The sequence below is a fragment of the Scylla paramamosain genome, chromosome 1, assembly GCF_035594125.1.
Source record: "Scylla paramamosain isolate STU-SP2022 chromosome 1, ASM3559412v1, whole genome shotgun sequence".
In the NCBI taxonomy this organism is placed as follows: domain Eukaryota; kingdom Metazoa; phylum Arthropoda; class Malacostraca; order Decapoda; family Portunidae; genus Scylla; species Scylla paramamosain.
The window spans coordinates 29,682,347-29,705,500 of NC_087151.1; the positions used below are offsets into that span (position 1 = coordinate 29,682,347).

Sequence of the window (23,154 nt, forward strand, 5' to 3'; positions counted from 1 at the left end):
TGCACTAGAGTTGTTGGTTTCATTTGGATTTCTCTCCTTTTACGTTTCTTTGCTAAAGTGAGATTTTTTTTTTTTTTTTCAGAGGGGAATTCATCTCATCACATAGGTCCGTCTTCCCGCACCTTCCCCTACCAATATCCATTATCATTCATAACCATAAATTATTTTAATCCTCTGCGGAGTCTATTTCATTTACGTATTTAACTTTGACAACCATTTTATATATATATATATATATATATATATATATATATATATATATATATATATATATATATATATATATATATATATATATATATATATATATATATATATATATATATATATATATATATATATATATATATATATATATATATATTAGCTTTTAAAAGTCTTTTACTAAATATGAATCCGTTACTTCTAGTCTTATCCTCATTAGTCATTACTTAGCCAAAGGACCGTATCTATGTATATACTGTATACCATTGTTATAGTCCTTAAGGTACTGAGATGCTCTGTATTTCAGTTTCACCCAACCAACGATTTTCTGATGTGGCTTATGTGTTTCTGGTGAGATGTGTAGTGTATTGATTGGTGGTCTACATCACTTCGGTCACAAATGCGTAGTTTTCAAATAATGAATTTATCAACTTATGCCTACATCTCTTCCACAACGAAACATGTGTGAAGCTCTAAATAAGTAGCTGTTAAAGTATTTCATTCCCAAACTTCAACTCCAATATTACGCTACTAATCCCGACTTTTAGTTTTTTGCAATACACTACCACCGCTATCACTACTTCAGTCAAATTGTAGCGACGCTACCGCTTCAGCTACTTATTTCTAAATGTATCGCACTAATTTGGGATTAGTAACCCTTGGGCGGGCCTTCGCTAAATGTAGCGGATAAAGCAAGAAATGTAGCGAATCGTTGGCAAAGCTGCTCAACAATAACAGCAACGCTCGCCTCAGCCGCTGCCGCCGTCAAAGGTATAATTTATGTATTTTCATATATTTTTTTATGTGATTTTGTTGATTTTCGACTTGTTTTGCAACGCGCGTTACTCGATTTAATGATCCCCCACCCAAAAACCCCCAGGTCCCCCAAGATCGTTGGGGAAGAGATTTAGGCAAAAGTTGATAAATTCATTACTTGAAAACTGCGCATTTTGCGACGGAAGTGATGTAGACCATCAATACACTACACATCTCACCAGAAACACATAAGCCACATCAGAAAATCGTTGGTTGGGTGAAACTGAAAATTGACCGTTCCCTTTAAAGACCCATCAAGTAATCGTTGTCCATGCTGCACTGGCTTGTTCCGCAGCTTCAGGTTCGTCTTAGGATTGCCTGTGTTGTGAAGAAGGTTCCAGCACTGAAGGATCTCCCTGATAACAAAATTGGGTCTCGCTGTTCCCGATAACAGGAAAGAGGAAGAAGAAAAGGAAGAATCAAAGGAAAGCCACAATTAATGCGTCAGTCTTGATAATGACAGTACCTATTTTTCTTTTTTATGTAGGAGGGACACCGGCCAAGGGCAACAAAAATCCAATTAAAAAAAAAAAAAGCCCACTGAGATGCCGATCCCCGAATAAGGTCCGAAGCGGTAGTCAAAAATTGAAGGATAAGTGTCTTCAAACCTCCCTCTTGAAGGAGTTCAAGTCATAATAAAGTGGAAATACAGAAGCAGGCAGGAAGTTCCAGATTTTATCAGAGAAAGGGATGAATGATTGAGAATACTAGTTAACTTTTGCATTAGAGAGGTGGACAGAATAGGGGTGAGAGAAAGAAGAAAGCCTTGTGCAGGGAGGCCGCGGGAGGAGGGGAGGACCTAATACACCAGTTAAATTATTTAGGACCGGCCATGTCTTATTGATCATTTGAAACATCCGACATGTGTTCTTTCAGGTCGAAGCAGTGAAGTGTTCGGAACTTCGAAGCGCCAGCAGACTGGTCACTGGAGTCGTTCTGAGCCAGTACCAGCGTGACGCCTCGGCAGGTGGTGGCGCAGCGAAACTCTCACCGGTAAGTTTATCTAATTCCGTTCCTTTTTTCTTCACTCATGATTTTATACACATTACTTGACGCCAGTTCTTCATTTGGACCACTTTCATCTCTTCCGAGCCTGGCAAGTGGGTGGGGTCCTTGCCGACAATGAGAGAGCTACTGCAGTGTGTAACCATGGCCAAGATTCCTTAACCCGAGAAACATCATCGTTGTATCTTCCCAAACTGCGGCTATAATAATATTTGATTCTCATATTCGTCTTTTTTTTGCTTTTTTTACCGAAATCAATACTGAATCAAAAGACCATATATGTTTCAAAATTAAAATCCAGAAAGTTTTTTTTTTTTTTTCTCTCACCTGACAAGATAACACCTGGTGACTGATTAGTTGCAAGTTTCATGGCCACACCAAGGTCACTGTGGACGTTACACATGGACGTGGGATACTGGAGAAAAAAAGCAGTAAAGAAAACGTGTTGCTTACTTGATTGATGGGGGTGATTAAACATTATACTTAATAAATGAAACAGCAGACCAGTATATACAGTTCCCCTTAGACTGAAGGAAATCACAATCTTTTTGGTATTATTATAGTTTAAGCCATTACACACTACGTGGTAATAACCTACCTCATTTTGTTCTTCTCACTATTCACATCATTTCTAATGATTACACTACTTGTCGGAAATTAATAATAACGCCACAATAGGCCTGGGAATGCACAGCGCTCTCAGCTTTTTCTAAGTCCACAGGTAAACATAAATGGTGTATTGTTGCCTGAACTTTAGTTGTTAGGTTAGGGTTAGGTTAAGTTAGGTTAGGTTAGGTTAGATTAAATTAGGTGCTTCTCAATGTCTTGTCAAATTGCGAGAGGGAGAGTTTGGGGTATTTTCCTAGATATAGAGAATATCCCTAGATTAAGGGAAATTTCCCTAGATTTCTCTAGATTTTGGGGAAATTACCCATTTATGTTTACCTGTGGACTTGGAAAAAGTTGAGAGCGCTGTGCATTCCCAGGCCTATTGTGGCGTTATTATTAATTTCCGACAAGTAGTGTAATCATTAGAAATGATGTGAATAGTGAGAAGAACAAAATGAGGTAGGTTATTACCACGTAGCGTGTAATGGCTTAAACTATAAATTTACCATCTTTTTAAACATGACACAGCAATTGTCCGCGTCACTGATGTAACGAGCTTAATGAGTATCATCCCTTTCGATAGTTGGGAGTGCGGATATGATAGTTGTTATAGAGATGGTTAGAAGTATATTGTGTAATTATAAATTATAAGTATTTACCTCAGTCCAGTGCAGAGTTGTGCGCCTCTGATTTGGATACGCCATCAGATTGGTAAAGTAGCACTTATACTGAAGGTGTATATTTTTGCTAAAGAGAAGTGATGCTGATAGAGGAAACGTAGATTAAAAATGTAAGGTAAGGAAACATATTTCCTTAACTGTTGTGCCTCCCACGGCCCTGCCGACTTACGTTAAATTGGCAGTGGTACACAGATGGCCAAATGTACTAATGTACTAATGTAAGAAGACCAATGCAGTGATACTCTTCACCGGCGTATTGAGAGACATGACCTCCACAACAAAATGCAAGCCTCATTTTTGTTTCGCTTTAGTTATGTTTAGTTAATGTTCATATCATAAAGTAAGAGGAAATAGATATTGACTATCGAGAGGAAGAATATACGAGAGAGATCAGTAGAATATAACGGAAGGAAGCACCTCCACCAAAATTAAGGAGTTGAGTGCAGGGTCTTGTGAAAGTGGAACTCAATCTGGTCTACTTCAAGCCCACCCATTCATTGTTCCTTAAGCTGACCTTGCGACTGATGTAGTATTCCTTGCCTTAAGGTAGAGGACAGAAACAGATGTCAGGTGTTTAGATGGAAAACTCTGCTCCACTCTGAGCCCACCCAGCGTTCCCCCAGCTGGTGGCTTCATTTGTAGGAATTGTGGCTTAATGAATATTGTCGTATTGTTTGTATTGACGTAAAGGAGAGAGGTAAAGATTTATGTATAGCTGTAGGGGAAGATGAATACATTTAGTGAGGAGCAACACAAAATGAAAGTAGCGACGCGAGTGAGTACTTATTTTATTCTACCCACGTGTTTCATCCGCAGTGTGTGGGAGCAGGATAAAAGGATTATCCAGGTGTTATTAGCAGCCTTCAAAACTTCAGGCTTAACTAACGGGCACTTGACTACTCCACCTTATCCATGAGGACGAGGATCTGAGGGAAGCTCCGAAGCACCCACTCCAGACCAGCTGATGGTCGGTGACGTATTCAGCCCATTGTAGTATTCTTTTTTAGTTTATTAAGTTGGAGTGTTTGTAATTAATTCCCATTGCATCTTGACTTCCTTCATATAATTATATAGTGTTCCTACGTCCTTTGTACTATACTGAGGTATTTTAGATTCATCCTCCTCAAGTTTACATTCTTCTTGGATAATGTCTCCAATGCATGCATCATTGTTGGTCTTACCAGTTTTAAATACTTCTCCTTTTACTATTTTTTTCTGGTGTTTTCTTATCATAATACCTTTCTCCAAATTCTCCACCTGCTCAATTATTGTATTTCTTCTGTTCAATCTACTGATGTAGTGATTTTCTTGTCTTATTCTGTCTGACTTTTTTTTTTTTTTTTTTTCATTACCCTGTTCTCCAGTACCAATCCACTCCTACAGGCTGGATTGTCCCAAAATGCTTTGCCTATCTGTTACATCAGCTTCCTTCTCTGTCAGCATCCTCTGCTCTCTTACTGTCTTCTTCCCCCAGTGTCCCCTTCAGCGTCCTCTTCTTGTTAGTTTCCTACTCAACTTCTCATCACCTTATTTTTGCATCATACACTATACTGTCAGCTCCTGTTTTTTTTTTTCTTTTTTTTTTATCATTATATTTCTACTCTGCAGCCACTTTCCACATACAATGGTGTACTTGGCTGACAACCACAGTCCATTCATCACTAGCAAAACAACGGTTGGATGGCAAGACCTATCTCTAAAAACATTTAAAAATGGAATTGTCACTTAAAGTGCCGTAACACGTCTGTAAAGAATGCAGAAGAAAAGTGTTTTTTACTCACCCAAGCGACAAGTTGTATACAAAGCTAGTCACTGTAAGCAAAAAAAAAATAAAAAAAGAGGAGGGGGGCCGGTTTGGATAGTGCATTGTGCGCAAGTCAAATACATTGTGTGCCCAGTGCCCCACTGTACTGCTACCTGCCTCGTTACAACTCCAGCCGTACTTCACATAACTCTTCACTGCCCTTTCTCAGTCAACTATCCATTTGTACTAAATTTTAAAACTAATTCAAAGATGTATGTAGAATATAATAAAGTATGTGAGGACAAGATGTGAGGGAATGCTTGTGGGTGTCAAACAATGTGTGCATGATGTGCTCATCTGTCTCCTATCACAGGGAATATGCTGAACATTGATAGAAAATCTAAGGGCATTTTTCTTATTCCATAATTATCATTTTTTATAAATCACTTTGTATGTGCAGAACTGGACCAGTTTTATAAATATCATATTAATTTCTCTCTCTATACCAGGTTGAGAAGGATGAGATATATGTCTCAAGAAATTTAAATACAGAGGAGTGCATCTGCAGTCCCCTTATTCTGCGTCTAGTCATCTATTAACATGTGCAAGCAATATGTTGACATTTTTACAACCTAGCCACAGAATGTGCAACAGCTAGGTCATGTCAACTATTATCACACAAGTGGAAAAAAATTAGGATGCAATATAAATCATTGCTCAGCAGCTGAAATTCTCAGTCATGTGTTTAGATGGTATTTACTGACACATTTCAGCTCAAGTTCATTTTAGGTCTTTTCTATTTTTGGATAATGAAATATATTTTTTTCTCAAATAATCAAATTATCTCCATCAAATACATGTACAAGACATTGGCAAGAGGCTGGTTTAAAATTATGTGAATTCTGGTGTAAAAGAATATTAACTATTACATAAATGGGCTTGACAAGAATTCCATGTTACATTGCACTAGTCTTTATACATAGAACACCAACTTTGACCATGTGGAAGTCATGTAAATTTCTTTAAATTTTAAAGAAAAATATCCACATAACCAGCCTTGTCACTGAACTCAAGTTCAGATTTCAAGAAAAAATACTTCCAGCTCGACATGAAAGACTTTAAACAAAAAAGCCTTCATTCCTCCTTGTACGCAAAATGTTGAGAGGAAGCTTCTTCTCATGATAAATCCACAAATGACAGACCCATTCTCACTTTGACATGAGGGCATGAAAACACTAATTTTGTTCTGTATCAATATTTGTATGAAAGATGAAGACAGTAGTACTGTTAATCTTCAGCTTCAGTATTATCTAAAATATCTAAAATATCAAGCAAGCAAGCCATAGTCTTCCCTCATTTACCATAAAAAAATTCATATATAAAAAGTTTAATATATTAATAAATACAATCTGTTGCTTTGTAATGATCCTACATAAATTACTCATACTGTATTTGTCAATGTCCCAAACTTTAGTTTCAAATGAAGTGAAACTGTAAACACAAAACAGACTGTACAAACCTGTACATTAAGCAAGAAAAAAAACTTTAAACATGGTACCAGCACAGCTTGGTGAGGTCAACAGTTCTAACATGAGAAAGTGAGTTTCATGTTCACTAATACCATCAACAGCTTCCTGCACCATGAGAAGTCACTTGCTCCAACCCCTAAACCTGCATGCATTGTACTCTCAGGTGCTGCGTGTTCTGCCAAGGGACTCGGACAAGAGCTTGAGTTACTCTTTGGATACATAAAGTTCACTATTGCCATTAGGTTTTTGTCTTTAATTCATCAAGATTTCTGAGAAGTAGCCATGTCTGCATTGCATCACAGTAAATTAATTATATTAATATTCAAAATTTAATGATGTACAATTTGAATTACAACTTGATTTTAAAATCCATGTATTCCATAAAAAAATTTTGTATAAACAGGACTAAAGTATTATTAATTTAGGACAGTTTTCAGTAGATGAGCCTGCATTTCTCTCAGTAACATCAGATCTTAGTTCCACAGTTTGGTTTAGTTTATCATGAGAAGCTTCCTCCTTACAAGTCTTCCATTTCTTCTTCTTCCCCATCTTCCAGATTTCCACTAAGGAGCTCTTTCTCTAACTCTTCATCTATCTCTTCTTCCTCCTCATCCTCAGCTGTATTGACATCATTAGCTGCTGATTCACCTACTGCTGCTTCTATAAGTTCACCTAAGGTATCTGCAGTTTCTTCCTTCCCATCATCTTTTTCTACATTTGTGTCATCAGCATTTACAGTTCCATGGCTTTTGTCTGCCTCTTTACGTTCATTTTCGTGGTTTGTATTATGATTGTTTTCTTGCTCTTCATCCTCCTGTAAGTGGCTAGCATTTTCTAAAATATCCCTTAACTCTTTAGTATCTTCATTTTCTTCAGCAAGTGGGTCATGTTCTGGTTCCCCTGAATGATTAGATGATGCTTGATGGTCACTGAGCTCAGCCATCTCCACGTTGGGAAGAAGGGGAGTTATGTCACTAGTACAAGAATCTTCATTTCCTTTATTATCTGCTCCTGTACTGCTTAACCTCTTGCCCTTCCTTGGAGACTTCTTGTTCTGCTGCCTCCTCTTCTTTCCTCGAGGATTATAGTCAGCATCATTCTTGTCATCACAGTCAATGTCAAAATCTTCATCAAATACTTCATCTTGAACTTCCTCAATTTCCCCAATTTGGCATTCTAAATATTTGGTCATGTCCTCCCCGTCATCATCAGAGTCCATATGGCTGTCATTTTCCATATCTGACTCACTATCCATCATACCTCCCTGTGGCCTCATTCCTGAAGCATTGCGTCGACAGGTGATGGATATATTGTAATTCTTTAGCCTTTTAAGCGTGTCTTGGACTGAAGCCTCTGGACCAATATCCTGCTCATGGTCGTTGCGGTAATACATCATGGGGCGAGCATTTGATCTCTTGGCCTGGGGCTGGTTGGTTAAGGGTCGATTTGGCCTCTTGGCTCCCCGATTCACCTGTACTGTTGTCCCCATTAGTTGGAATTGTTGAGGGAGCTTGGGTGCAGGTTTAGGCACATCAGGAGGATCAAGAATGACACAGTCATCATCATCATCCTCCTCTTCATCATCATCATGCCCAATATTTCGTGTGTTGCCTGTTCTCATATAGCTATACTTTGGAAGTTCATTAGATTTTACATTTTTCAGGCCTTTATTGGTTAGCAATGCTACTTTATCTCTACCCTGAAGATTATTTGGAGTTACTTCAACTCCCTGTCGTTTTAAAATTGCATGAGCTTGTTCCCTTGAGTATACACTAATTGTGAAGTCTTCACACCTAAGTCCCATTGATTTAAGTGTCTCCTTAACATCTGAACGTGTAGCTGTCTTCCCTCCTGCACCTGAAACATCCTTGCCATCCCTGTCCTTATGATTAGCACACTGTCCCTGTTTCAGTGATAGCCCCCCAGGGTTTGAAGACTGTGGTCGTTTGTGCCGGGAGAAGAGAGCAAGTCGCTTCCGTCCATGGGCAGAGGCAGAATCTTCATCATCATCATCAGGCAACCCAGGCAAATATGGGTATGTGGACATATCCAGCAATACTGTTGGGTATCTGATATATCCTGCAAAAGGAAATTTATGAAATACTTTTTATTTTTCATTTCAATAGGTTTTCAGTGCTAATCTTTAATTACCATATATTTTGGCATGTAAAATGACACCTGAATCATCCTAAAAAAGAAAAAAAAGTGGGTTGCCCTATATATCAGATACAAAAACAATGACCTTAAAATTGTACACAAAATAACATAAATAAACAGCAACCTTATATTACAACTTTTGGGGAAATTAGACAGTAAAAAAAATGCACTGAAACATATTCCCATTGAAAAGTGTGCAAACAAAATTTAATGTAGTGCAACTACAACTCCCTGCTGACATTGTATGCGAATGGACAAAGCAGGAAGCTGTGTGAATATTCCCGTTTTTCCCAAAGCTAAAGGAGGAGCTATGTAAAGGCATGAAATCCCGAGTTAAGCAGCAAAGGAAAGCAAACTGGGGAGAAGATGAATTTCCCCAGCTTGCAATGTTGTATAGGGATGAATTCCATTTACTGAGAAAAATTCAACAATGTTCAAAAATGTCAGTGTATCTAATAAAAAGAAACATGATATATGGAAGATTATGGCCGACAGCCTAACACACACAGGCGGTGCAAGACAAGGGTTTGTTTATGTTTAAGAAACCTGATCGTACCACACATAATTTTGCGGTCTTCATCCATCCATCCTTTTCCATGAAATTGTACAAAAACCCCCGGCGGGAATTTTATCTTAGGTTCAGTTTTACTCTTTGAAGATGGTACCTTATTACTGGTAATACATTTTATTCATTGTACTGGTATATCACCATCTCAGTTGTCTGCTGCTCACTGATCCAAACTTCACCACAGAAGGTTTGGTAGTTTGGGTGTCGTTTTATAACACTGATATCAGCTAAAACCATTAAATTCAAACTGAAATTTGAGGGTCGTCTTACATGAAAGTCATCTTATCTGCCAAAATATACGGTAAGCACTGAAAATCTACTTAAGTAAGAGTTTTAGTAGAATAAACAAAGGCAAATAAAAAATTAATCTAGACCAAAGCGAATAGGAAAAATACTTTATTAATTCATTTAAGGGTTGCTTCCAAGAGAAATTTTTTGCAAATTACTTCATCTTAGTTTCTCACCATAATTCACAATCCTTCTTTCTGCAGCCCACAGATGTACAGTATGTTTCCCCTCCCTCTGCAGAACAGGGTGTTTTGCAATTGTTGAAACAAAACAGTCAGGTACAAATCAAGGACTGCAGATATGATAGACTAATGGTGAACCATATTTTAGTATCTGCAACCTCTCAAACATTACCAAAGATGTCAAGAGGCACCCTAGAGGGCATGCTCCAGATGACCACAATTCAGTTAAAGGCGAAAGGCATTGATGAATATGACAACTGAAGTTGTTTGATAATGTGAGCTCCTTTCTCCAGTGTGATCACCTGAATCTTCTCTGTGATGGCTGCCTTCAATGAAGTAATGGTGAGGGGGTTACCCCGGAGGATACTGTCCTTTAGGAACCTACAAAGAGGAAGAACTCTAGGGGGTCAGGCAAGTGAGGTACTCGCTCCACTTCAGCTTTGTGACTGATGAGATGATCCCCCAACATTTCATGGAGCTAGACCATTACCAGAGTGAGGAGGAGCACCACTCTGCTGGAACCACTGCTCCCCCTCAAAATCCCTGCATTCCTTAAACTCTTGCTGGAACTGCTCAAGCACTGAGGTGGAGCAGGAACCTCCCTCACCTCACCTGAACCTATTAGAATTCTTCCTCTGAGGATTCCTGAAGGATGTCTAGCAGGGTAACCCTTGCACCAATGCTGCATTCAAGGCTGGAAAGCAGCCATCACTGAGGAGATTCAGACAGTCGCACAGGAGGAATAAGCACATTATCTATAACTTTGTTGCCCCATGTTCAATAATGTCTTAAACTGAATGGTGGACATCTGGCACATGTCATCAAGAGCTCCTCTTCACATTTTAGGTTCGTTTGATGCTAAATAGTTAAAAATGTAGTATTTAATTTTGAACTTTTCAGTACATTGTAATGTAGTATTTAACTTTGAACTTTTCAATACATTGTAATCACCATTACTCTACCATTTATAGAGCTTGATTTATGCCCAAATGTTTTGTTTCAACAATAGTTAAAACACCTTGCAGAGAGAGATTAGATGGGGAGGTGGTGGTAGATGATTTTCTCTCTCTCTCTCTCTCTCTCTCTCTCTCTCTCAGCTTCACAGTATGTCCTCCCACAGTATGTTAACAAACCCCACAGTCACTCACCACAGCCGCTCATCATAATTTTCTTCTCTCACCACACCCCTCACTTCATCTTACTCCACAGACCCACAGTATATTCATCAATTCTACAAACCACACACCATCACTCACAATGATCACCACCTATAACATATCATGGTTTACTTCCTACAGCTTGTTTTCAATGGACCCACCAAGCTTCAACCACTTTATAACACATGTTGAAGTCATTCATATCAGTGATGCTCAGCACCTCAGCACTACTACTACCCTGCACTGTAATCCTACAAACACAGTACTTGTATTTTAAGTAATAAAATTTTATAACTGATGACCAATATATCTTACCTGGGGAAGGGGTGAGGTATAGAAAGGGGGTTGAGCACGCCACAAAAGGATGACACGCTGCCTCAAATGGAGTAAACCGTCGATCTGAGGCAAGAGAAGTAAGCATTATTTTAAAAAGTGTGTATATATATTTTATTACATATAATGGTTATTTGGCCAAATGACTACAATGGACATTCTTTAAGAATGTCATATGTTTTCGAAAGAGATAGGAAGAAATTGGTTCTCAAACAGAGTGGTAGATAAGTGGAACGGACTCAGTAATCATGTTGTTAGTGCAGTGGAACGGACTCGGTAATCATGTTGTTAGCACTGGAGCTTTAAGAGAAGATTAGGCAGGTTTATGGATGGGGATGATAGGTGGAAATAGGTAGGTATATTTCATACAGGGACTGCCATATGTAAGCCTGGTCGCTTCTTGTAGCTTCCCTTATTTCTTGTTCTTTATATGCACAGCTTCCCTTATTTCTTTTGTTCTTTATATGCACATAGTCACATCCTGAACATTTGCATCCTCCTTAATTAAAAAAGGGTCAGCAGAGACAAAGCATCAACACACACATTTACAATCATGAAACTTAAGGCAGCCTTATCACCAACAATTCATCAACCTGTGGACACTCACCAGGTAAGTAGGTGAGAAGCCTCTCCACCAGCATGAGGAACATTGAATCCTTGCAGTCATTTAATCTCTTCCGTAAGTTCTCCAGCCGCTGATACCGTGACATTGGCCGACCAATAAATTCGCCAAACTCTTCAGCATACTCCCCATCATTAAACTCCCGAGGAAATGGTCCCATTAATTCAGTGATCTGGAAAGACAAACACAATAAGAAAGAAAGAAAAAAAAATCAATTTCTATCATTACAACTGTGATCAGAATTTCTATCATTACAATTGTGATCTGACAATTGAATGTGATTTCTTGTGGCACCCTTCACAACCCAGAGAAACAAGTTAACTTTCCCTTGTCTATAGTATCCCTTACTTATCTTTGTCTTTGACCACTATGACAACTTTGACAGGTTGCATTCTCAACATGATCCTCTAGAATCTTTCTGAACTTTGTGTCAGGTTATATTCTCAACCTGTTCCTCTAGAATCTTTCTGAATTTCTTTGTCTCTTCTTCCTGTTCCTTCCATTTTCTTTTGTTTCTCTATTGTATCACTAATTTCCTTGGTCAGTATTGATTATTGACTCCTGGCAGCTAACTTTTTTTTCCAAAGCCTCATACTTTTTTTCTTGTGTGTTGTCTTTACATAGCTCTTTTACCTCTGCTCTCTGTTCTCCCTCTCTGGTTGTTCACATTTTCCTTTTCTTTATAGGTAATCTTACAAGTTCATTGACTATCTCTTCCATAATCATAAATCCTTCAACATCAACATCTCTGTCAGTTCACTGTAACTTTTTGTGAATCTAATAAATAAACCTAAATGGTACCCCTCACCCTCATTTATTTTGGCTTAAATTCTCTTATTATTCTGTAAATATTTTCATTTCTGTTATAAGGAGATAGGACAGTAAACATCACATAGCTTCCCTTTGATATTTGTTTACAACACAAGTTCTGGCCTCAACTTTGTGGTGGTGTCATGGTGTAGTCTGCTATCTGGTATAAATACATCTGTTCTCTATGGAGGCATACACATCCTTCCACATATGTGTGTGTGTGTGTGTGTGTGTGTGTATTAATATCATACCTTGCTCAAAATTTCCTTCTTTGATTTACCCATGAAGAGAGGCTCACCCAGGTAACACTCAGCCAGGAGGCAGCCCAGACTCCACATGTCCACCTGTAGAATAATATTTTTTTTTATGAAAATAGAATGAAGTCAAAGAGCTGGGATCCAGATAATAGACATGAGTTATCTATACATCCAGACATGCCGTGCACAATTTGGGATGGTTATTGGCAGGATTACTGTATGCAGAAGTAACAAAAAGGGACAGAGTAAGAAATGATGAGTTGAGAAGAAAATTTGGCTTTCTGAAAGAATTGACTGACAGGCAGATCAGCGCGTGTTAAGATGGATTGGGCATGTGATGAGAATGAAGGACAGAAAACTGATCAAGAAAATAATGGTCAGAGGTGCACAGTGAAAGGTTATGAAGGCCACACCCAGAGTGAGTGAACTGCATGAAGAGGGCAAGAATGATTGTGCATGATAGAGGTGAATGAAGAGCAAAAGCTGAGTGCATAAAAATAATATGATCTTATCAGCCCCCAGTGAAGAGGTGTGGGAACATTTGGCAGGGTCCATTGGCATATGGACCTATTTACAGTGCAGTCTGTAGGAAGTACTCTGTATCTGCTGTGGTCTAAGGAGTGGAATAGTTGTGGGATAGGGCAAAGTCCCCACTGTGAAGGGGTGGGGGTAAACCAGTGTATGCTGTTGGACCTTGCTGTGGAAGATGTGGCCAGCTGTGCTATACCTAAGCTCCTGTGGTGTAGCAGAGCAGTCAATGAGACTGTCCCTTTCCACCAAGAGCCAATGGGGCTAAGAGTGTGAATGATGAGTGTACAAGTGTGTGCTGCTTTGTCTGGGCCACACCATGTGGGATTGCCGACCTGATACATAGATGCATATAGATAAATAGAACACTACCACACATAATTTACAATACACTACAAAAATCATCTCTTACATTTAAATAGCAGGTAACATTAATCACTTGTATGGGAATTCTCAGCCTATTCTTACCACCAAATTAATACGATCAACTCCCATCCTCTCCCTCAGTTCACCTAATGTTATCTCAGATCTGTTGTTCCGTGATGCACTACACGTCCATCTAATCATCTTCATCTCCATTCTAGAAATAATCAGAAGCCAGTTTGTAGCTCACACAGCTGAAACAGGATGTGCTTTCTACACAGATGCTCATAGAGCCTCATGAAGAAGTAAATCATAATCATGCCATCCCTAACACAATCTTGAGTGTTGATGTGGTTAACCCTCAATCAGAAGGTACAGCTCCTTCTCATTCCCAACTCCAGCTTTCTGATCTTTAAAGTACAAAGTACACATGTAAATAAATACCTCAAGACTGAACTTCATCCCAAATATGACTTCTGGTGCTCTGTAGAGAAGTGTCTGCAGTTCAAAGTCTGAGTAATAAAGGGAGAGTTCTTCATCTGTGTTCCTTAGGGCATTACCAAAATCCACCACCATCAGGGAAGACAAGTCATCCTCTGCAATGAAAACCAAATTACATAAAAATAATTATCTTACTGACATTTTTTAATTACATGTGTGCAAAATTAAGAATCAAACTAGACTGAGTGAATCAATTAATTGAATGGAGCAGACAATGTGTTACAGTTTGATCATAATGAGTGAAAGAATGACTGTGAGACATGTCAAATGTTTAAAAAAGAAAAAATGAAGAGCCAAAGTGCCAGAAGTGCAATAAAAAATACAAGAAATTGGATTCCGAAATGTAAAGGACTTGATGTACAAGTTGTTAAAAAAAGATGTGCCCTGGTGAGTTTTTTTGTCAATATTTACCTTAAACACCTTCTACTACATGTAGGAAATAAGATGTATATTATTACTATATTATATTATTACTGCTTTAAAAGGGAGATTTCATCTCTAGAGATCAGCCTCTGACAATTGATGATACCTTGCCAAGACAAAAAAAAAAAAAGTTTAGCAACTTTCCTATCAGGTTTCTATACCTGTAGGATCTTTACATAGGATTTCATCAAATGTTTTCACTTATCTTTCAAAGTAAAATGTTTTGTTTGACACCTTTCATCCAATCACTTTCATCCGTTTTTTCTACACGACTAACCATCCCAAAAATTGTTTTTCCAGTTTACTTTATTGTTGCTTTCTATTCAAAATCTCCTTTACAGTCCTAGATCATGTGCTACAGCAGCACTGTACATCACTTCATGATGTTCTTTTCACTACACTACAATCTGAGAGAAATAAATAATTTGCAAAAAATTAAAACTTTACAATCACCATCATTTAAATTCAAGCTTCCTATTCAGACAGAAGAAAGTGGATTTACACTTCAGGACTACTGGCAAATACCTGTTAAGTAAAATGTGCCACACAGCTGTACACATTTTTCCTCCTACTCTATAGAACTATGTGAACCCATTTGGCTTTAATGTGCTAGACAGTTATAGAAAACCTCATAATAGAATTCCTCATCTTTACCTATTTTATGCAGTATTAATTCAACTCACACATGTAAAGCACAATTTATGCAGCAACATGGAAAAGGGTAACCTAACAAACTGAACAAAAATATAAGAACATTACCACTTTTCAATAATATATTCTCAGGCTTCAAGTCAGCATGTATAACATTCTGCTTGTAGAGGAAACCAAGCACAGTGAGAAGCTTGACAGTGAGATCACGGATGTGAGGCAGAGCCGAGGCTTCCCGAATGTCCCTCTGGTCGTAGTGGGTATAAAGTGGTGTGGGGCTCAGGTACTCAAACACCAGGCAATAGTGTGGCCCATACAGAAACTGGTTCTATAGAAACAAAAGGTAAATTAGACCCAGATCATATTTTTAAAAAATGAAAAAACACCTATTGAGACTTAATCTTAAAAGACAAGCACACTTGTCACTTGACAGACACACACACACACACACACACACACACACACACACAAACCAGGAATGGATTACCTATACATATTTGGTATTTACATCTAAACAGTCAAATATGTATTCATTATTTTTCTGTAATATAATAACTTATTTGAAAACAAAATATTCTCATTCATATTTCAATACTTATGAAAAGTACATGTATGCTTGGAAGATGATAAACATTCCTAAATCTATGTTGTTTCAAACAATTTAAGTTTCCTAGCTGTCAGAGCAGCATCTGGTGAGTGACCCTGTTGCTATCTGCAAGTAGACGATGACTGGGTTGTTGGGTTAAGGTTGACTCATTGCTGGATTTATTCTTTACTGTCCTGTTGTCCCCAGGATATTATGAATATTACTGAGATTACAGTGAATTCAGAGCCTATGTGAACAGTATGCTGGTTGTATCAATGGCAAGATGGTCAGGTGTTCCCACAGTTCCCATAGCCATGATGAACCTGTCTAGTGTGTGTAACAGACAGCATTAGCCAAGAACTCTAATGTTGATACATAGTAATTCTTCCCACATGGCTTTTCTGTGGTGGATACTGTGGCAAAATAACAGTCATGGTGGCTGGCAACATGCAACTCACCGCAATCATGATGAGTGATGCAGACTCTACATTACTGGCAGATCGAGTTGAGTCCCACCAGTTAGAATCACCAGTAAATGGCCCACACCTCCAACTGCTATAAAATGGTGAGCACTGGTAATTCCCCAATAATAGTGTGATCACATGACAACAACAATGCTTCAATACCTCAAGGCCACACAAGGCTGTAGCATTAAACTTATGTTCCCGAATTTACTCACCTGTACATTTTTGCCCTGTGGATTATAAAGATCCACCATTTTTTCACAAAAAAGGACAAAAATGATTGGGACACTAAAGGCAAGGTGGAAAAAGCCTGTATCATCATCCTGAGGGAATGAGTCAAAATCAACAAGATTGTTGTCTGTGTTGACTGTCATAAAGAAATTTTACTGCAGCTTTGCAATCGAGCAGGTTAGGGACACAGTGATGGTGCTCAGTTGTTTTTCAACAAAGTATTCATGAATGCATTCCAACATATTTTCATGAAGTTTTCATATGTGAATTATCAGTATTTCTGAGTATTTGTATTTGCATCTGAAGAAATTTGTACTCATATTCAAATAAATAGCTCTTATATTTACTCCATCCCTGACACACACACACACACACACACACACACACACACACACACACACACACATAAATTAGCACAAAAGCAGAGGAAAAAGGCATAGAACTGATGGAAAAGAAAAGGAAGAAATTAGTGATAAACATGATAAAATAATTAAGAATAAATATGCAAGGATTCACAAAGAGCAAAAATACAGATTAAATAATAGCTCAAAGTACAATTGGCACTGCTAGGTGGGGTAGTCAAAAGAGCATTAATATCACATGAACATAGCTTGAGATGAAAGTCATAATAAAATTGCATATATTAGTACAGCTTCCTCATGTAATGACATCACAAACTAGTTACATAATTTCAGTTTATTACAGAATAAAATTTATAATAAAGCACAATCAACAGTTTTCTGAAGTTTCCCAAAGATCAAGAAAAACTGCTTCTCATGGGTGGAGGTACATGTCAGTTACTGATTTATTTCTGAAACATTTTGTACAATGATGTCATCACTTTGAGCAACTGTACACACCTACATATTCATAATCTTACATGCATAAAAGTCACATTCAATGTAATGCCAGATTTCCTCCTGAAAACTTTATATCAGGCATCCTTCACTGGTATTGCTGCTGACCACTGTGAGAAAGGGTTATTTAAGAGCAGTGCAGTCCAGCTTGTACTGAAGATCCTATAAAACTTGTCAGCTTTAATCACAAAGGTATTTCCCTGATCCTGAATGCTAGTTTCCAAGGTACACACCAGAAGCCTGGCAAAGGGGACATGCAGCCAGGGATCGGCACGATGCAACTCCAGCAGGATGTCAGCCTCTTGTGACCCAATGGGCTTGTACACACGATGCAAAACTTTGATCGCCAATGGCCGGTTCTTGTGAAATGTGTCCTGAGGTGAAAGGAAAAGGGGGACACTTTCAAAATCAAAGGCAAAAGTGTTTTTTATCAGATTATTCTTATTGTCAAAGATAAATGCAGCATTATAATCTTACTCTCCTTTCAAACAAAGACTGAACTTGCCTCACACTCATAATTCTTATATATATATATATCAGTAATTTATAGTCAGTACCATAATAAACAACCTGGCATTAGTCATTAAAGTTCACAAGACTCTAAGAGAAGGTATATTTGAGTATTTCAGCCCTGTGTTAATAACTCTAAATAAAAGTGAATTTGGATCCCTGATAGATTTAGGAGTTGCTGCCAGATGGAAAGCTAGGGATAAATTTGCTTGCATTGGTCATTCTGAGTTCAGGGTGTCCCAAAGAAGATTTTAAGAAAGTTTCAGGCACAGGTTTCTTACTCAGAATAAACATCAATTTGAACACAACTTTCAGAAGTTGCCATCCTCAACATTGCTGCCATTACTCATTCTATATCCAGGAGACTCTAAGGAAGGTTTGGGAAGAGTTTCAAGCATGTATTTTTCACTCTGACTAAAATTTCTTTAAAGCTTTTTATGTTAATTTTTTTATGTTCTGATCTGGCAGCAACACATTTTTGAGATGTAGATAGCAGGCACTATTTATCCCAAAAATCAAATGTGTTAAAAATTCAGAATAAACCATTTTGGTCCCTGCTCTATCAGCCAGCTAACATTCTTTCCATACACATTCTCTTTTCTTCTTCCTCATTTCTTGTTCTATCAATAAATGTTACTCCACACATATTCCTCAGGCAGTTGATCTCCATTATATTCAACCTCTTTTCTTCTGCTCCTATATTCCACATCCTAAAGTGATATCAAAGTTATATTTGGCATTAGTCATACCTCATCTGGTCCCCAAATTACCAAATGATATAGGTCTATTAAGTATAAAGAAGAATGACTAAAAGGACACAAGGGATGCAAAATTATTCCATACACAAGGAGATTTAGACTTTTGAATTTATGCTCATTAGAGAGGCACAAATTAAGCGATCTGATAAGAGGCTTTTAAGTGGCATGAGATATAATAAAGGTGAACAAAATCCTCTGAGTTATTAATTAGGGTAAGACTGGAAGTAACAGGTTCAAACTTGATAAAGTCACATAGAAAAGAGATAAAATATTGGAATAGATTAAGTAATCAAAATAAGAAAAGAAGTAACAAGTTCAAACTTCATCAAATTAGATCTAAAGGAGATAAATGACTGGAATGGAATAAGTAATCAAGTTATTAGTGGCTGATATGTGAATATAGGCAGGTATGTTTCATACAATGGACTGCCATATGTAAGCCTGAAGGCTTCTTGTAGCTTCCCTCATGTTCTGGTCTTTTAAATCCCATCTCATATCACAGTTACTAAATATATAAACTTGAGGATAAGTGGTACATCTTTTGAAATTGATTATGTACAAGTTTGAATCTTAAAAATGTGAAATCCTTCATGAAAAAGATAAAACAGTTGTCACATAGGTGATGCTTACCAAAACCTTAATGATGATGGCTGACTGTCCTCTGGCTAAAACCTGAGTATACTTGAATCTTTCAGCAAGAAGAGGCATGTCTTTCTCAGGAGAAAACTCTCCTTCTTCATCCGTGTAGGGTGTTGTCTCTGTGGGGAGACAAGTCAAGCTTAGATTATAATAAGAAAAACTGATGGGTATTAGACACATGTAACATACTTTCAACTCTATCCTGGACTACGACAAGATCTGTCTTACCTTCATCTTCCATATCGACGTCATCATCATGATCATCATCATCATCATCATCATCATCATCATCATCATCATCATCATCATCATCTTCACTCTTCAATGTTGCATCCTTACCTAGCTCATCACCGTCAAGGACACACTGCTCTGCTTTCGAAAGGGTCTCCTTACCTTCTTCCTCTTCCTCTTCCTCCTCTTCCTCGTCTGCCTCACTCTTCGCTTTGTCCTTCCCTCCTCCTTCGTCATCTTTCTTCTCATTTTGGCTGTTCTCCTCCTTTTTGTCTTCATTGTTTTCCTCACCCGCACTCTCCTGCTTCTCTGGCTTGTCCTCAGGTGTGTCTGTTGTAGATGCTTCTTCCTTGCTTCCTTCTTCTACATCCTCCTTCTCTCCCATTGCCTCCTCCTCCTCCCCCTCCTCCTCCTCCTCCTCCTCTTCCTCCTCCTCCTCCTCCTCCTCCTTCTCCTCCACCTTTTCCTTCACTTCTACTTTCTTGTCTTCCTCCTGCTCCTCCTTTTCAACCTTGTTCTCCTCCTTCTCCACTTTATTTTCTCCTTCCTCCTGTCCATTCTCACATTCACCATTATCTACATGGCCATTTTTTGCCTCCTCAGCTTTTTCTGCATCAATCCGGCAGTCCTCCTTGCACTGTTCTCCCTCATGGTATGGTGTCATGAACTCCTCAGCACCCTCCTTCTTGGTGAGCTTGACCGCATCATAGAGGTGCACCAGGCCACCTGTCATGTGTGCAAGCATATGGTGCCTTGGGGGCCTGATCAGTGGCAGGTCATCTGTCGACAGTCTGCAAGGGAATAAGATTAAAATCATTAAGTTTCTACTATTGCTCCTGGTACAGACAAAATCTTATTGAAAGTAACTACAGTGTTTCCTGATAAAGAGTTTAATAACTAATGTAACCTTTCATTTCATCATCATCATCATTTTGAAAGGCTCCATACATAAACAAGGAAGAGGCAGCAGACACCAGTCAAAACATAAATGACTCAGAGGGATATTATCTTACACTGGAGTAGGCAAGTGCTGTCAACTTGCCTCTAACCAAGTTGTAACCTCTCTTTGAGTCTCAACACAAGAGGATAATCGCAGCCTACCATCTAAAGAAAATTCTCCTCTTTCTTACACTACATGCACCTGATACACCTACACCCTTCACTCAAAATTCAAAATTAAAACTGATACAATTCTAAAAGCCTCAGAGTCCCCACCTAGGGAGTGGCCCAGAAATATTCCCATGTCAGCCCACCCAACTTGTATCAACCCAAAGTGCCTTGATGCTTCCCTCAACTGCTTCTCCATTAATTACAACATTTATGACTTTGAAGCTAAGTTTCAATCAGTGGAACATCACCTCTCCTCTAATAAACCTAATCTTTTCCTCACTGAAAGACAGGTGTTAAGGGTGATGCAAGTGGAATCAGAGACATTCTGCCTCAGGAATGGGCCAGACAGGTTCTCACTCAGTGTATCACCAAATAGTGCTTTTGCTCACCCTTAGGGATTTCTTCACTATTTAGCTAATTTTTTTGCTAGTGCAATAAGAAAAAGGAGATTGTGAGGTGAGTGCAAAGAAAGTGGATGTACCTGGTGTGGTGAGGGGCATTTAAATCCATGCAGGTGAGGTCTTTAACAGCCTTTTAAAAGGTGTTTTAAATACTCATCATGATAATAGTTTCCCTTCTTATTCCTCTAGACCACAGCTTTCTGATGTGAGTTTTGAGAAAACAAAAAAGTTCAGCCATATCTGCCTGAACGTCGCCTAAATACCACTGCTTGCCTTTTCTTCTTTCAAGCAGTTGTAAGTAAATTAATACTGTGTCAATTCCCTGTGAAGTTTATCATAAGGGTTTTGAAAATTGCACACTTTTTGTTTTTACCCTTCAATGGATGGTTGTAAGTATTCTTTGATTTTTTTTATTTGTTTCACTAAAGTTCTCTGAGGGCTGTTTATTTTTACTGTGCTAAAGAATTTGGCAAATTTTCATTCTTAGTACATATGTATGTCCAGTCAATTGTTTGCTTTTTCTCAACTGTAAATGTCTTTATTCAGCATTGGTAATAATTTGACATTTTGATATTGCATACATAATTTTTCTGCATAAACACAGTTATATTCATTTGTAATTATCACATTTCTAATTTGTTATGATATATATATATATATATATATATATATATATATATATATATATATATATATATATATATATATATATATATATATATATATATATATATATATATATATATATATATCATGATAATAAATATCTAAATGGGCATCCTCACAAGACTCAATAAAATATTAATTGAAGACTTATCTTCCTTGGCTTGCAAGGATGTGAAAATATGTCATGTGACAATCACTGAAAAGGTTGAAACTCATGCTTAGGATACATAAAAATGTACCTACATAAAATTGTATGACTTGCTAACCACTCCATGCAATTAGGTTGAGGCAAAGAAATCTTACAATCACCAGAAGAATACCTGTTCACATCATAATGGTTACAATACACAAGAAAGAATTTATTCTAAACTACAATGTAGTTTACAAATACAATACAGTGCTTTTGACAAGATACTTAAAGCTCGAAATGATATTCTAAATTCAGAATTAAAATAAGGAACTGCAATTGTATAGCTGCTTAGAGCTAATATTTGTACAAAACAATTCAAATGTAAAGAAACCACTTTTCTTTCATTTAAATTACAGGGATATGTGGAAAATCATAAATCCGATTTAAGTCTAATGACAAATAATTCCGAGAAATAATCATCAGAATTTCTACCAAACCAGCAGTGTTCCCCTCCAGAGCAGCCTCCCCCTGGGCAGCCCTCCCCGCTGCCTCGACACACCCCAGGTCGCCACGGGGGACAGGCGGCAGTGATGCGCAACACTGGCAACAAACACTGTAGGGGAGCACCAGGATCCTCAGGCTCCATGTGGGCCGCATTCGGAAGCATGGCAACCACAGAGAGAGTACAAAAGGACGATAGTGTTAGCGTCGGAGGATCTGCCATGGCCGCTGTTTGGCGCGCACCTTCCCTCCGCCCCGCTCCCCCGCCTCCCGCCCTCCACTTCACTCCCCCACACTCACTTCACCCAGCGGTGGAAGCCTCCATGGCCCGCGCTGCCCTTGGATCTTTGGACTGTCGTCATCTTCTTGTACACCGAGGATGGAAATAACTAGTCGACTCCCCTGCCGCGGGAAGCTATCCTTCTATTGTTTACAAACCAACTCTGTCAACAAGTGAGGCTCGCGGGGCGCGCGAGCGGCGGTTTAGATTTTTTTACACTACATGGCCACTTCTTATAATTATCATATATTTTTTTGCATGTCATCAAATTTTATGCATCCATGGCCAGAATGCAATATTTTAACAAAAGTTACTCCCTGAGTACAAATATGCTGGCTACACAGCTGAAGGCCGGTGGAGTCGCAA

General features: G+C 38.3%; 1 protein-coding gene and 1 long non-coding RNA gene across 3 annotated transcripts; one reads left to right on the plus strand and one right to left on the minus strand.

The window, feature by feature from the left end:
- The first annotated feature begins 1,809 nt into the window (after nucleotides 1–1,809).
- LOC135103063 (uncharacterized) lies at nucleotides 1,810–11,237 on the plus strand. Its single transcript, XR_010269908.1, has 4 exons — nucleotides 1,810–2,013; nucleotides 4,131–4,281; nucleotides 8,500–8,622; nucleotides 11,081–11,237. It is a non-coding gene; the product is annotated as an uncharacterized LOC135103063 (long non-coding RNA).
- On the minus strand, nucleotides 6,298–22,992 carry LOC135103056 (cyclin-dependent kinase 11.1-like). Of its 2 annotated transcripts, none has more exons than XM_064009006.1 (10): nucleotides 22,809–22,992; nucleotides 19,863–20,491; nucleotides 19,461–19,588; nucleotides 17,796–17,936; nucleotides 15,536–15,752; nucleotides 14,297–14,448; nucleotides 12,956–13,048; nucleotides 11,880–12,066; nucleotides 11,255–11,338; nucleotides 6,298–8,666 (listed from the first exon to the last, which is right to left on the minus strand). In XM_064009006.1, the coding sequence occupies exons 1-10, from the start codon at nucleotides 22,868–22,870 to the stop codon at nucleotides 7,105–7,107; spliced, it is 3,255 nt and encodes a 1,084-aa protein (XP_063865076.1). In that variant the 5' UTR covers nucleotides 22,871–22,992; the 3' UTR covers nucleotides 6,298–7,104. The 2 variants fall into 2 exon arrangements, with proteins under 2 accessions (XP_063865076.1, XP_063865066.1); XM_064008996.1 differs by having other exon boundaries at nucleotides 19,698–20,491.
- Between the last annotated feature and the right edge of the window lie 162 nt (nucleotides 22,993–23,154).